The 16,541-nt window shown below is 34.8% G+C and overlaps 1 protein-coding gene across 1 annotated transcript in view; it reads right to left on the bottom strand.

The window, feature by feature from the left end:
- Positions 1-16,541, bottom strand: part of ptprna (protein tyrosine phosphatase receptor type Na) — a 69,870-nt gene that overhangs the window by 8,108 nt on the left and 45,221 nt on the right. Inside the window, 7 exon segments of the mRNA NM_001130588.2 lie at positions 3,060-3,226; positions 3,308-3,427; positions 3,681-3,758; positions 3,851-3,924; positions 4,574-4,721; positions 6,430-6,642; positions 8,122-8,331. Of these exon segments, the coding sequence (NP_001124060.2) occupies positions 3,060-3,226; positions 3,308-3,427; positions 3,681-3,758; positions 3,851-3,924; positions 4,574-4,721; positions 6,430-6,642; positions 8,122-8,331 (1,010 nt within the window).

The raw sequence follows: 16,541 nt of genomic DNA, 5'->3' as shown, positions 1-16,541 counted from the left end.
TTACCTGAACTATGGTTTTATTTCATTTTCTTGAAGCAAAGAGTCCCTGATCCAGCCACAGTGTAGATTTGCACCAAATTTTTTACTAAGGAATGCATGAGACCATCCAAATTAAAAACACATTTGCAGACGACTTATCCTCAATACCGCAAGGTGTACCTAATACAACTGGCCTGCTGATGCTTTGCATATTTTAAATTAGGCTATTATTTGTGCATAAACATATCTGCATATAGTAACAAACAAACCGTCTTTTTTTGACATACTGCAAACTCATACGAGCGAAAATATCATTAAATGTGGAGGGGGCCTTACAATATTTTTAGGGTAAAAAAGGGGTCTCAGGCAAAAAAAAGCTGGGAACCACTGCTGTAGACAATTTAAAAATATATATATATTGCTTAAGGGGGCTAATAATATTGACCTTAAAATGGCTATAAAAAAATAAAACTGCTTTTATTCTAGTCGAAATAAAACAAATAAGCCTTTCTCCAGAAGAAAAAATATTATAGCAAATACTAAAAAAACTAACTAATAATTGACTTCAAAGTGGGCTTTCTGGAATCAAAAATGATTTTCAAATCATTTATAAAATATCTATAAATATGTATTCATAAATGTCTGTTGCATTTTGTATAATGTTGTATGTTTTTGGAATTATACAAAACTAAAAAATCTAAATGACTGATTTTTCCTTTATGCCCAAAATCATTAGGAGTATTTAGTGATAATCACACTGCATACAGATATTTTTTAAATTTCCCACTGTAAATATATCACATACTACTATACTTAATTTGGACACAGTTTTTGGTACACAAATTTTCAGATTTCCTACTAATGGTTTTGTGGTCCATGGTCATATATATATATATATATATATATATATATATATATATATATATATATATATATATATATATATATATATATATATATATATATATATATATATATATATATATATATATATATATATATAAAGATGATAAAAAACTATGATAAAAAACTATTATAGAATATATAGTGTAGTTTAGTATAATCACTTGTTTTCTATAATGAATAAGTAGAGTTCAAAATTAAAAAAATGATTTAAACAGGTGTTTACATAAATGTATCTGTAATCTGCACAAACATTATTTATAAATATTTAAATAGACCCTTCACTGGAACATTTCTATATATAAATAATAATTTTGGTATAGTTGGGGCATCTCACTTTTGACTTATGTACTACTACTTTAATAATAATTAAACTACAAATTTACAAATGTCACTTAAAAAAGTGCATTGTTTTGCATCCACATATAATAAAGGAAAGATTGTAGGAAAAGAAAAAAATGCTTTCTCCCTTTAAACCTTCATCCACTGCCATGGTGTATTTATTAGAGATCATTACTATATTGTAATGTTTTGTTTGTTTTGTTGTAACATTGTGGCTCTGGTTTCACATTTCTGAAATTGCCAGAAGCAATAGGGGGGGGTGGAGTTAACAAATCTAGAGTACAAACTCAGTTCTGTGTAATGTATTACCAAGGTAAAATACCACAAAGCATTGAATGCTAAAATGAAACCAGTGCCCCATTTAAGATGTTAACTCGTTGTCTTCTGTATTTATGTTCATTTCCCTCTCGTCTGTATGAGAGTCATGGTAAAAAAGCCTTTGAGAAATCGATTCTTCATTGATTCTGAAGTTTTCAACATGTATCGCCATTCTCTCTTGAGTTTGGTTTTAACAGCAGATGTTGCTCTAGGCTAGTTTTTAACAGCAGATGTTGCTCTAGGCTAGTTTTAATAGCAGATAGCGCTCTAGGCTAGTTTAAACAGCAGATAGCGCTCTAGGCTAGTTTTTAACAGCAGATGTTGCTCTAGGCTAGTTTTAATAGCAGATAGCGCTCTAGGCTAGTTTAAACAGCAGATAGCGCTCTAGGCTAGTCTTTAACAGCAGATGTTGCTCTAGGCTAGTTTTAATAGCAGATAGCGCTCTAGGCTAGTTTAAACAGCAGATAGCGCTCTAGGCTAGTTTTTAACAGCAGATGGCGCTCTAGGCTAGTTTTTAATAGCAGATAGCGCTCTAGGCTAGTTTAAACAGCAGATAGCGCTCTAGGCTAGTTTTTAACAGCAGATGTTGCTCTAGGCTAGTTTTTAATAGCAGTTGTCTTTCTAGGCTAGTTTTTTATCAGCAGTTGTCTCTCTAGGATAGTTTTTAACAGCAGGTAGTGATCTAGCCTAGTTATTATTTGCAGATGGCACTTTAGGCTAGTTTTAACAGTGGATGGCAAGCTAGGCTAGTTTTAACAGCAGATGTCGCTCTCGGTTAGTTTTTGTTTAGCAAATGGTGCTCTAGGCTAGTTCTAACAGTAGATGTTGCTCTAGGCTAGTTTTATTTAGCAAATGTCGCTCTAGGCTAGTTGTAGGGAGCAGATGGCACTCTAGGCTAGTTTTAACAGCAGATGTCGCTCTAGACTAGTATAGCAAAATGGTGCTCTAGGCTAGTTTTTAACAGTAGATGTCGCTCTAGGATAGTTTTTAACAGTAGATGTCGCTCTAGGCTAGTTTTTAACAGTAGATGTCGCTCTAGGATAGTTTTTAACAGTAGATGTCGTTCTAGGCTAGTTTTTAACAGAAGATGACGCTCTAAGCTAGTTGTTAAGAGCAGATAGCACTCTAGGCTAGTTAACAGCAGAAGTTTTGAAAAGTAAGAGTGCTTGTGCGTTCAGTTGAGTTATGTGCCAATTTTTATGTCATGAGATAAATGTAAACACAGCTCACTACCAACACACTTGTAATTTGCTCAATGTTTTCCTAACTTTATTATTGATTATTTTAGGTTCAAGTGGTACTTAAACTTGAACCATTGGGTGCAAGCAGAGTACGGCTGTTCATTACGCATGCAGCTCTGCATTTTCAAAAACTCAGAATCAGGGCCGAATTGATTTCTCGAATTTTTTGCCACAGCTATAATCTCTATTTCGAGAGGATCTACAGCAGACTGTGTGTGTGATGTGTTGGAGCTCATCTGATCAGCATGGCATAAGCTGCCGTGTGGTTTTCAGTACCTGCGGAAGTCCAGCAGGGGCCGTGTGGACGATGGGATGCCGTTTGCAGGCCAGCTCAGCAGGTGAAACTGAGTCAGAGTGCGGGTCTCCTGAGTCTGCACGTTCTTTAGGTAAAAACTACGAACCAAGAAGTCTTTACACCAGATGTGTTCAGACACAAGATTCACCTGAGACATACAGGGGGAAAATATTGTAAAAACTGAAAGGCACAGCTGACAGAAAAAAGAGGTAAAACTGATGTTTCTCACCTCATAGATGTTATATAACGATGATCCTTCATCAGGCCAGTAACGTTCACATTGCTTTTCTCCATCCTCCACTAAAGCGGTCATCATCACTATCACAGTACAGCCATTCTCCCATACCATCTAACACATAAACCAACACAAGCTTAAATATATGACATGCATATTAATTACAGTCCTTCTATCATTATATTATTTAAAATTCAGTTTTAAAGATTTAAATGTCACAATATTTACAAACTTAAATCCAATATTTTACAACATTTAAGTATAATACTGAAATGTTAAATCTATTTTTACATACATAATATTTAAGTGTAATATTGGCATATCATCTATATCTAAATATTTAAAGTCTTCAAGATATGCACCTTACCTGCCAGAAGTCTGCAACAGTGTGTGGTAAAGGTCCTTGAGTTGCAATATAAGCAGGTAAACGTGGATCGTGATCAATCTATTAGTAAACATACCAGATTGAAGACACTTACATATTCTTATATTGTTATATATTGTTATTTCGATGAAATAAAGATTGTGGTTTCTTACTATGGTGCTGGCGTTTATGTAGTCCCCTTTGGAGGGGTTGACCTCTGCTTTCAGTTTCACCCTTGAATGGTCATCTAAAAAACGGATTTTTTTTAATATACAGAATATTTCAAAATACATAAACATTTTAAGTCCCATATACATTTTAGCCCCCCTGTTTGTTTTTTCCCCATTTTTTTCAACACATTTCTTAACATAATAGTTTTAATAACTTTAAACTTTAACTTCATTTTTTCTTTGCCATGATGACGGTAAATAATATTTGACTAAATATTTTTCAAGACACTTCTATACAGCTTAAAGTGACATTTAAAGGCTTAACTAGGTTAATTAGGTTGACTAGGCAGGATACTGTAATTAGGCAAGGTATTGTATAATGATGGTTTGTTCTGTAGTCTATCAAAAAAAAATATATATATATATATCCTTCACAATCCTTCATAAATAAATGTCATATAAAAATCTGCTGCTTACAGGACATTTACATTTATCAATGTTAAAAAGAGTAGTGCTGCTTAATTTGAAGTTGATTTCAGGATTCTTTGTTTGACAGAAAGTTCAAAAGCACAAGACCCTGTAGTGTTAAAAATAAATTTGACTTTACAGTCACTTTGGTTCAGTCTAATGTGTGCTTGCTTAATAATAGCAGAAACTTTTAATGATATTGTAAGTGGATGAGATCACAGACATAAACAACAGTAAGCAGAGTCGCATTGCTCTTACAGGGTACAAAGTCAGGATATCGGTTCTTCTCCATGTTGCTTTCACACTGGGCCACAGAGACAGAGCTAGGCTCAGCCTGATATGAACACAGAGCCTCCCATTCCTTCTGCAGACGGTCTTTATTCTTCAGATGGTCCTCCATGTATGCCTGGACAACACAGATGCACTTATTGTAAATATTACAGTGATAGATCGAGAAAAGCCAACAGGAATGTCAAAGATGAATGGATTGTTTGTCAATAAACCTTTAAATCATAGGTCTAAACTGGATTTCTGGAGGGCCGCAGCACTGCACAGTTTTGCTCCAACCCTAATCAAACACAACTAATTAAGGTGTTCAAGTCTACTACAGACTATTAAGCAGTTAGAGGTGGTTAGAGCTAAACTATGCAGAGTTGTAGCTCTTCGTTGAGTTAAGTTCGAGACCATTGCTTTAAATCAATACACCCTATTCATTGATGTATTGATTACACATTGATATCACTAAACAGACAGTTCACCTTAAAATTTACATTTACTCATTATTTGCTCTCCTTCAAGTGGTTCCAAACCTTTATGAGTTTCTTTGTTTCTGAAATAACAAACTTCTTGAGCTGATGATAATAACGTGCGCTGGATTATTGACGTGCTTTTAAAACCCGATCCTGATGCATCTTTTGAAATCCGATCCTGATGCAAAATGCAGAGTTGCTAGTAACGTTGGAAAACTACTAGCCACTGTGGCTGGTGATCAAAAAAGTTCATGTCAAGCTCTGCTATGAATGCTGCCATGTTAGCATATGATGCAGTGGAGAGATTAGATTTACAACATGTTAGGTGATGTGATATTTTAAAGGGTTAAGATACAAAACATTTGCGTTACTTGGTTTGTGCAATCTACAACTTACCACTAAGTTAATTGCAATAATTAGGGCTACACAATATATTGTTTCAGCATCGATATCGCTCTGTGATCATTTGCAATAGTCACATTGTAGCATATGCAATGTTGAGTGTGGATTATAATTCATCAGGTGCATGTGTTTTTACACCTGTGAAATTGTTTTAAAAGCATTTAGGCAATGGAAGTTGTACTGTTTGTAACCTTAACAATGATTCATTCATTTTCTTGTCGGCTTAGTCCCTTTATTAATCCGAGGTCGCCACAGCGGAATGACCCGCCAACTTATCCAGCAAGATTTTACGCAGAAGATGCCCTTCCAACCGCAACCCATCTCTGGGAAACATCCATACACACACACTACGGACAATTTAGCCTACCCAATTCACCTGTACCACATGTCTTTTAACTGTGGGGGACACCGGAGCACCCGGAGGAAACCCACGCGAAGGCAGGGAGAACATGCAAACTCCACACAGAAACACCAACTGAGCCGAGGTTCGAACTAGCGACCTTCTTGCTGTGAGGCGACAGAACTACCTACTGCGCCACTGCCTCATCTACGCAGCAGTCATAGATCTTAATAACGATTCATTTTATTGAATTATTTATACAACAGAGACTATGCAGTGTTATTTTACACTTGCTTGTTCAATTACTGCACCTAAATACTGGTAGACAACTTGGAAAATAATAAAAAAATGATTTATTTAATTTGTATCTTTTACTATGTTGTATTCATCCATGCTTGTAAATTGTTTATTAGGTTTTATGCAGATGCACCTACAGAATCTTCCCAAATCCCAAATGATCGATTTTTTTTTCAAATAGAATTAAGTCACCAGGTGGATTTGTATATTTATATTACAATATAAATCACAGATTAACGAAATATTGTAATGTCAGTTTTTCCAATATCATGTAGCTCTAATTCCTGTACAAGTGAAGTGTGAGGTGAGCCTAGTTTTTGTTGTACCAGTATCATGTGTCCAGTGGAGATGTCCATGTTGGACTGTGCGGGCTCTTCGCTCCAGGATGGGGTGCTGCTGTGGGAGCTGGGGCTGTGCTGCGGCCCGTCACTGAACTGAGACGACACACTGCTGACCCGGGACGTGTCGGTGCCCCGTCGCCCACCTGGCTCCGGACGGGTGAATGATGACTTGGCTGCCATGTGCTGGCGACACAGTTCCTGAAAGACACACACAGACAAACCTCATGATCACTGACTGAACTTTAATATCTCCCATTATATCCTCAGATCAGTAATCATTATTGTTAGTGTATAATTATCAACATCACTAATACACAATACCCGTTTGTAAAATGAATCTAAATACAGTTACAGTGCTGATTATACAATGGTTACACCTGATGGCCCGTTTCCACTGAGTGGTACGGTACGGTTCGGCTTTTATGGCCGTTTCCACTGTCAAAAGGCGTACCGAATCGAACCGTACCGTACCACTTTTTCGGCACCCTTTCAAAAGGGTACCAAACACGAGAAAGGGTACCAAAAGGCGGAGCTACACGCGCAGCTGAAAGCTATTGGTTTACAGAGATACGTCATTCGCTTACGCAACAAGCCAGATTGAAAACAAAAAACCCGCCATGTTTGAAATACATAGCGAGAGATTACAGGGAATTATATATACATATAATAATGAGCCTTGGTTGATCCGGGCTCAAACAAACCTTGTTATCGTCTTGATGAACAGCCATAAAGCCATGGAGTAGGGCAGAATCTACCCCGTGCCTCGTAGTTTTTTACGAGCCAGTCTGAAGTGCGATTAGTTTCGCTTTCTTGCTTGTGCTCGCCGCGCATCTATATCTGGAATAGCAAACTTCTTGAGCTGATGATGATAACGTGTGCTTGATTACTGACATGCTTTTGAAACACGATCTTGTCAGAAGCTGACGAATGCGAGAGTGAACCGCAACACAACAAAGGAGAAGTCGGGAAAAAAGAGCACGTTATTTCTTAAGTAAATGTGAACAAACCGTCTTGTTTTCATTTTTATCATCCCCTTTTGGACTGAAATGAACTGGGAATGATGGAATTCCTCTCTAACAGAGGCTACATGTACTGAAGATTGCAGACACAGATTAGAGGTTTCCCTGACTGTAGGCTATATTTTGTGTTGTTTTGAACCTAAATAAGCACTAAATGTCTGCTGTGTGTAGTTCTTCTGTAGTTGGTAACATATCGGAGACTGTAAGGGTCTGTATGTGTTCATATATGTTCATTTATTTATTTATTTAATATAATTACAGATGTTACAGTAGGCTATTTCACGCTGTCATTGATCTGCAGTTATAATCAGATCTTGTGCATAGAAAAATAATTAATAAATATTTATACATGAGTATTTATGTGTGTAAAACGTCTGTTTTGTGAGAAAAGCATCTCATATGATATGTAAGCGACCCGTACAGCTTTACTGTAGACATTACCTTGAGCGAAAATGATGCGACTGAAACTTTCTGTCAAACACCATGCCCACCAAAAGGGTAGCCTTGGTAGTAGAAACGCAAGCCTGACAAAGGTGACCCGTACCGACCCAAACCATATCGTACTGTACCAGTCAGTGGAAACGAGCCATGAGTGTCCACAAAGTCTAATTTAAGCTCTTGGATCTTTCATTGTTTGTGTAAGTGTTTTACAGTGTACCTGGTAATCAAAGTGGGTCTCTGCTCCTGCTTCAGGTCCCAGACCCAGTTTACCAGAGGCCAGCTGACGGGCATGATGACGGAGACAGGCAACCGCCAACGCAACCAACAACACCGTGCCCACACATGCCATGGCGACCATTGTCAAGACGACCCCCCGGGAGCCCTCGCCAATCCGTGTGGCCTGGGGCAAACCACGGCCCTCGCTCCTCTATGAAGAAACAGAGAAAAACACATGCAATATGAGACAACACAAGGCAAAGAGGACACCGACATGGGAAAACAACATGCGTAAAAAAAAAAAACACGTGACACTACTGAAGGCAAGGTAAAATTACACATATCTGTACTGACAGTTTTCATTACAAGTCTTCGAGTTCAGTATGCATGTGTATTGTTCAAATACAGTCCCCATTTGAAACTTTTAGTTTTTTATATGTGAATTTAAATGAATTGGTATGGGCATAGCAGTGGCGCAGTAGGTAGTGCTGTCGCCTCACAGCAAGAAGGTCACTGGTTTGAGCCTCGTCTGGGTCAGTTGGCGTTTCTGTGTGGAGATGTGTGCATGTTCTCCCCACATTCACGTGGGTTTCCTCCGGGTGCTCTGGTTTCCCCCGCAAGTACAAAGACATGCGATACAGGTGAATTGGGTAGGGTAAAATTGTCTGTAGTGTATGTGTGTGAATGAGTGTGTATGGGTGTTTCCCAGTGATGATTTGCAGCTGGAAGGGCATCTGCTGCATAAACCATATGCTGGATACAGTAAGTTGGCAGTTCATTATGCTGTGGCCACCCTGGATTAATAAAGGGACTACGCTGAAAATAAAATGAACGATTGAATTGATAATCCCTAGATTAATTGTTTAGTCCATGCTGTTTCAGATGGCATGAATAAATCTTCAATAAACTTTATGTAGTTAATTTCCGCTTAAAAAATCACAAAAAAGTGTGTTATTCTGCTGTTATTCTTTAAATATTTTCACTCTTTTTATTATTAGATGTTACCTAATTTTTTAGAGATGTATTTATTATCAGCCTATTTAAGACTAAGGACGCTTTAAAAATCACAACCAGACATGTTGATTGTCTCCATTGACTTCAATTGTGTAGGAAAAAAAATACTATGGAATTCAATAGCAACCAACAATGGTTTGGTTTTCATTGTGCTTTTCAAAATATACATTTTTTTATTCTGTTTTGCATTGGTCAGATGAAGAAAAAAAAAAAAAACTCAGAGCTGGAACAAGTGTAGATTGAGTAAATGATGACCGAATTCTATTTTTTGAGTGAACTAAACCTTTAACTACTGTAAATGTATGTATGATTTCTATCAACGATGGATGTAAAACTACATTTATAAATTAATATTGTTGTTATCATTTAATTAATATCACAAAATATCATTAATATGTTACATGAAAATAATTCAGAAAAAGTATGATAAATAAATTTAAATAATTGCAGTAATTAAAATGTATAATTTCTAATATAACATAATAAAATAAATTCTAATGTCTAATTATAAAAATAATTTGATAATTATTTAAATAATTGTATAATTAGATCTAGACGTAAATGAAAAATAAAAGTTGCATGTTTGCTCTAGACATGGGCTGGTAAAAGTTTCTGATGGTATGATTACATGGAAAAAAATATCACGATTTCGAGGTATCACGATATCACTGCTCTAAAATAAGTTCTTTTTAAATGTCTGGGTAAAAAAAACAACTTTTTACCCACTAAACATAATGTGCTTTATTTTAGAAAATATACAGAATCAGTAGTCATGTCTAGCTAAATATTTCAAATAAATCATTAACTTCTGCTCTTTTTGTTACACTGAAAAAAGTGTTGCATGCAGAACTGTTGTAAACAATTTATTTGTGTTGAATTTAAAGAAACAAATTAAGTTTAATAATGTTCAACTTAATTTGTTTGTTTAAATTCAACACAAACAAATTGTTTACAACCACTTACTTTGGTTCACTCACTTTGAATATTTTTTTTCAGTGTAGTTTTAAAAACACTGATTTCTTTACAAGACATAAAAAAAACATTAAAAAACCCTTACATAGGTACAGTAAAAGAAAATGTTAGCAGTTTTAAAACCTTTTCCAAACCGCGGTAAACCTTAAACCTGTTTATCGTCCCATGCCTTGTTTTAATTAAATATAGACTTTTTATTAGTAATTTAAAAATACACAGCAATTGAATCTAATAGTTTGGGTTTTTAATCAAGATAATATTTAATGTGCACGCAGTAGAGCTCTCTATAAAGTTTTTAATCTTTAAAAAATGTAAAACAGAATTTATTTAAAAACAGCCACAATTTGTTCAGTAAACCAATGTTGAATAAAAAACAATTGTGTTATTTTAATTTTATTTTAAAATTATTTTTTAAAATTATTTATTTTATAACTTTAATAATTCAATTGTCCCCACTGCTGTTTACACACACAAAAATGAGCTAAAATGGCTAAAAGTGAAAAGTGTTCAATAATAGTATTTATTTACTTGTGATATTCAAATGTTTTCTATTTATTGCAATAAAAACCTAGTAATATTAAGCCAATTTTAATCGACAAGTTTTGACATGGTCAGCATAGCCTGGAATGGCCACAAAAATGTCTCATCTGTTCATTATCAATAGACAAAACAAAAGTAAGTTTGAAATATAAACTCTCAACTAATAACATTTACTTAATTTAATAAAAAGCAACGTTCCTTTTGCTAAAAAAAAACAACAACTTTACTTAATGCATTTAAAAAAATCCAGATTCAAAGTGAAAGATAATCAATTAACTTTAACGTAATTTATTTACTGTAGGAGTTTTAGAATAAAGTACTGTTAGCATAATAATGACAAGTTAATCGTACTCGATATAAGATTAGTCAAATTTTAACCCAGCATATTGTTCCAGGAATTTTATAAAGAGAAGAAACTTTTCAGTGTCAAAAATGTACTGAAAACTGAGAAAGTGTCATTTTTGTGTGCCGTTACACAACCAGTGGTATGTGAAATAATGAGCATGTCAGGACGGAGCAGCGTTTGTGTGGTCTCTCTGGCACAGTTCAGCGTCTCTCGTCCCCTCTTTTGTCTCTCTCCGTGTTTGTGTAAACAAGTCGCATGTCATCATCGACTACTAATTGCCCTGGCAACCCAGACGCACACGCACAGCCACGCGCCGCCCTCAAAATAATGAGAGGAAGTCACTGACCCTCCCGCCCTGCTGAATAATTAGCAGCCGGTAAACAATTAAGAAAATCCCCTCATGCAAACAATGCCAGCTCCATCAGTTTCTATCCCTCCTCATAGCATGTTTTCATTCTCTCTCTTCACTTATAAGAGGAAAGGAAAATGAAGAGATGCAATGATTGTTGGTGTCATATGCCCACGAGTCTCCAACCCCTGCCCGCTGGTGTTGCCATGGCATCTGGGAACCTCGGTAGGGGGGGACAGGCCGTGGCACTGTCATGGCAACACCAGAATGCTCAATGAAATCCACAGGCATCAGGGCGAGCGGAGGAAATGAGAGAGAGCAGAGGCAATATGCCATTGTCAATACGCCAACGTTATTACAGGAAATAATATGAGGTGTCAGATAGAGAAAGCACCTTAGTGCATAATGCTCACTGACTGAAACATCTCTTTAATATGTTTTCAGATTTAGATGTTTTATTCTTTCACTATGGTTGCTATATCGCACATGACACTACAAAAATGGCACAAGAAAATTATAAATATGGTTTATGTGAAGAAATCTTGAAATCAGAATACAAGTTTTTGGTTGTTAGTATCAGTGTGTTAGGTTAAGGTTATGTTTGAGATTCAAAGCAGAGACACAATCCATAATTTGATTGCATAAAGTGCACGTATATATGTGTTATAATAATATGTGTATGTATATAGGTGTTATGAAAAGTGCATGTATATATGTGTTATAAAAATATGTGTATGTATATAGGTGTTATGAAAAGTGTATGTATATATGTGTTATAAATATATGTGTATGTATGTATGTGTATGTATATACAGTATTTGTATGTATATAAGTGTACGTGTTATGTATATATGTGTATGTATATAGGTGTTATAAAAAGTGTATGTATATATGTGTTATAAATATATGTATATGTATATATGTGTATGTATATAGGTGTTATGAAAAGTGTATGTATTTATGTGTTATAAATATATGTGTATGTATATATGTGTATGTATATACAGTATTTGTATGTATATTAGTGTACGTGTTATGTATATATGTGTATGTATATAGGTATTATGAAAAGTGTATGTATATATATGTATATATGTGCATGTATATAGGTGTTATGAAAGGTGTATGTATATATGTGTTATAAATATATGTGTATGTATATACGTGTATGTATATAAAGTATTTGTATGTAAATAAGTGTACGTGTTATGTATATATGTGCATGTATATAGGTGTTATGAATATATGTGTATGTATATATATATATATATATATATATATATATATATATATATATATATATATATATATATATATATATATATATATATATATATATATATATATATATATATATATATATGTGTGTGTATATACAGTATGTGTATGTTTATATGTGTTATGTATACAGTGTTAGATATATATGTGTTATAAAATATACAGTTGAAGTCAAAATTATTAGTCCCCCTGTTTATTTTTTGCCCAATTTCTTTTTGACGGAGAGAAGATTTTTTTTTAACACATTTCTAAACATAATAGTTTTGATAACTCATTCCTATTAACTGATTTATTTTTTCTTTGCCATGATGACAGTAAATAATGTTTGAATACATGTTTTTCAAGACACTTCTATACAGCTTAAATTAACATTTAAAGGCTTAACTAGGTTAATTAGGTTAACTAGGCAGGTTAGGGTAATTAGGCAAGTTATTGTATAATGATGGTTTGTTCTGTAGACTATCAAAAACAAATATAGCTTAAGGAGGCTAATAATTTTGACCTTAAAATGGGTTTTAAAAAATGAACTACTACTTTTATTCTAGACAAAATAAGACAAATAAGACTTTCTCCAGAAGAAAAAATATTATCAGACATACTCTGTAAATTTCCTTGCTCTGTTAAACATCATTTGGGAAAGATTTAAAAAGAAAAACATTCAAAGGGGGGCTAATAATTCTGACATTCATAAATATATGAACTCTGATCAAATGCGTGTGGTTTTTACAATTAGTCCTTTTAAATCTTGAGAAATTTTTTTTTTTATTATTAAAAGATATTATTTAATTTCATCTGAGCTTATATTTGAATTCCCTTAATATGGTATAAGGTGATGAATGATGCCGTGAAATGATTCATTTATTGAAGCATAACTATTTGAATCAAAAAGTGTATCGAAAGCTTTAATACACTAGATAACTATTACAATTAATTCATCAAAGTTATATTTTAACCTCAAGAAAAACTGAAGCATGCGCTTAGGTATTGTCTGGCAAATGGATTTGTTGTTTAGTAACTATGTGAGAAAGTGAAAGTTTGAACGGTTATGGGGCATTTAGTTTATTTATATCTACTATAAATAATATATAATATACAAAATTCTTAAAATAAAGCATTATTTACAATTATATAACTATTTTTAATCGTTATGATAACTCAAAGAGTGTATATTTTAGTTTCAAAAGAGAAAAAAGACATTATTATTGGTAACTGTATCTACATAACAACATGAAATGTCGATCTTTCCATAATCACATCCATGAGTGAAGAAGAAAAATATGTTGTTAAAAAAAGTTTACAAATTAATCTTAGAAATGTTAAATACAGGAAATTTGACAAATTAAGGCACACAATAAATAGCAGCAGTATATCGACAGTCTAATTATCACAAAAAGTCATACCAAGAAGGATTATTATTTTTTATGTCATTATTCTAACAGAAAACACAGAGTCAAATGCTCTCTATTGTCTGAAGCGTCCTGCCCTTAACAAGAAATATAAATTAAGCATTTATAAGCTACTTAGGGTTTGCCTAAACACTTGCATATGAAAGAAAAACAAATCAAAACAACATTAACCTGAACTCCTCCAAGGAGAGGAGGTGGCAGAGCTGAGATATAAACTAAACACTGCTAACTAAATAGTTGGGAGGGAGGATCTACTCAATTTGTTGCGTCCATTCATTTTGTTTCTGTAGAAATTGCATGACACATTAAAACAGCGCTGCAAATTCGAGGCACTTCAGAGAACCTAGAATTTAATTAAAACATTATGATAATAATATTTTACCAAAAGACATTTTAAATTCATATTAATAACACATATACAGTTGTAGTCAAAATTATTAGCCCCCTATTTATTTTTGTTTAAGGGAGAGATTTTTTCAACACATTTCTAAACATAATAGTTATAATAACTCATTTCTAATATTTGGCTAGGTTTTTTTCAAGACACTTCTACATGGCTTAAAGTGACATTTAAAGGCTTAACTAGGTTAATTAGGTTAACTAGGCAGGTTAGGGTAATTAGGCAAGCTATTGTATAACGATGGTTTGTTCTGTAGACATAAAAATAGCTTAAAGGGGCTAATAATATTGACCTTAAAATGGGTTTAAAAAAATTAAAAACTGCTTTTATTCTAGCCGAAATAAAACAAATAAGACTTACTCCAGAGGAAAAAATATTATCAGACATACTGTGGAAATTTCAAAGCTCTGTTAAACATCATTTAGGAAATATTTAAAAAAGAGAAAAAAAATCAAAGGGGGCTAATAATTCTGACTTCAACTGTATATATTTTCATCCCACATTGAGCGTTCATTCACAGACCTTTGGGCCACCATCTAAAGCGGGCTCTGCAGCCGTTAGAGCTGAGCTGACGAACGAGAAACACTGAGTGAAAGAGCACTTCAGTCTGACCACAAAGAGGTCAGGACGCTTTTTCCGTCTTTTCTCTCCTTTCTCCAAACTCATCAAGCATTTTCCCCCTTCGCTCACACCCACTCTCTCCTTCACCGTTCCTCACACGTTTTCCATTCTATCCCCCTTGTTCCCACTCAAACTCGGCCTTTTTCCTCCTGAAAAGCTGGAAGAATGTTCTGGATAGGAGATTGAAGGAGGGGGTGTTGAAGCAAGGGTGCGCGACTGGACCGCAGGACAATGGGGGAGGAGATAAGGGGTGTGGGGCGCCTCACCTGCTACTCCAGAGAGGCCCCCGAAAGGAAGACTGACAGGCTTTTAGAATGGAGCGCAGGAGCAGGCAGGAAAAATGAGCTGGTTTAGGACAAGAGGACAAAGGCCCCCCAAGGTCTGAGAGAAAATGAGGAGGCAGAGAGAAAAGCCAACTGATCGCACCGAGAGAAAGCATGCTTACGGGGGACCGGGGAGTTGAGAGAGGGCGATGCGGGAGGAATAAGGTCATATTGACGTAAGGATGACGTAAGGGATGGGCGAAATATGGACGTTTATACTGCAATAATGATATCAATGATTATAACACATATGTGTGTCCACTGAGAGACAAAAAAACGATTTCTTAGAAGGAAGTATTATCTTCACACCAATAAAATAGGGTGGTATATGTAATCTAATATCTGTTTCAATCAAAATGGAAGCTAGAGGACACACTTGTGCTAAAAAGAAAATCCACATATACATCAGAGAAGTAAAGACCTTCAACTGTCTAGCAGTGTAGATAGAAGAAAGAAACCCTTAAAGAAGAAATTTTAATCCTGCTATTAATGACTCACCTTCATGTCAAACCCCTGAGACCCTCGTTCATCTTCAAAACACAAATCAGGATTTTTAAGCTGAAATTAGAGTGCTCCCTCATCCTCCATTGACAGACCTTCGTTCATCTTCAGAGCACAAATTGGGATTTTTAAGCTGAAATTTGAGTGCTCCCTCATCCTCCATTGACAGCAATGTTCCTGAAAGGTACCAGAAAACATCCTCAAAACAGACCATATGGTCCAGTGGTTCAAATGGAATATTAGCAAGCTACAACAATACTTTTGTGCTCACATAAAGCAAAAATAACATATGTATTCTACAATTTTTACTCCTTAGTGTCAGTATAGGGTACATGTTCACATCGCTCTCATGAAAGTGGGCCCTATACTGACACTAAGGAGAAGAAACTGCTGATTAAAATTGCTATTTTTTTTTAATGTGTGCACAAAAGTATTTTTGTTGATGCTAATATTCCGAATTAATAACCTCTGCTCTGTTTGGAGGATGTTTTATTCTTCTGGACTTTGAATGAGTCAATCTGAGAGAACTAAAATATCTTAATTTGTGTTCAAAAGATGAATGAAGGTCTCAGGGATTTGGAAAGACAAGCAATTAATAACTGAATATTCACTTTTAGTGAACTAACCCTTTAAACTGATCAAATGAAAAATATAAACGTTATTGTTGTACT

The sequence above is a fragment of the Danio rerio genome, chromosome 9 (assembly GCF_052040795.2).
Source record: "Danio rerio strain M-AB ecotype USA chromosome 9, GRCz13ab, whole genome shotgun sequence".
Lineage (NCBI taxonomy): Eukaryota > Metazoa > Chordata > Actinopteri > Cypriniformes > Danionidae > Danio > Danio rerio.
The sequence above is the reverse complement of the archived record's forward strand: the minus strand, read 5'-3'. Positions and strand labels throughout refer to the sequence as shown.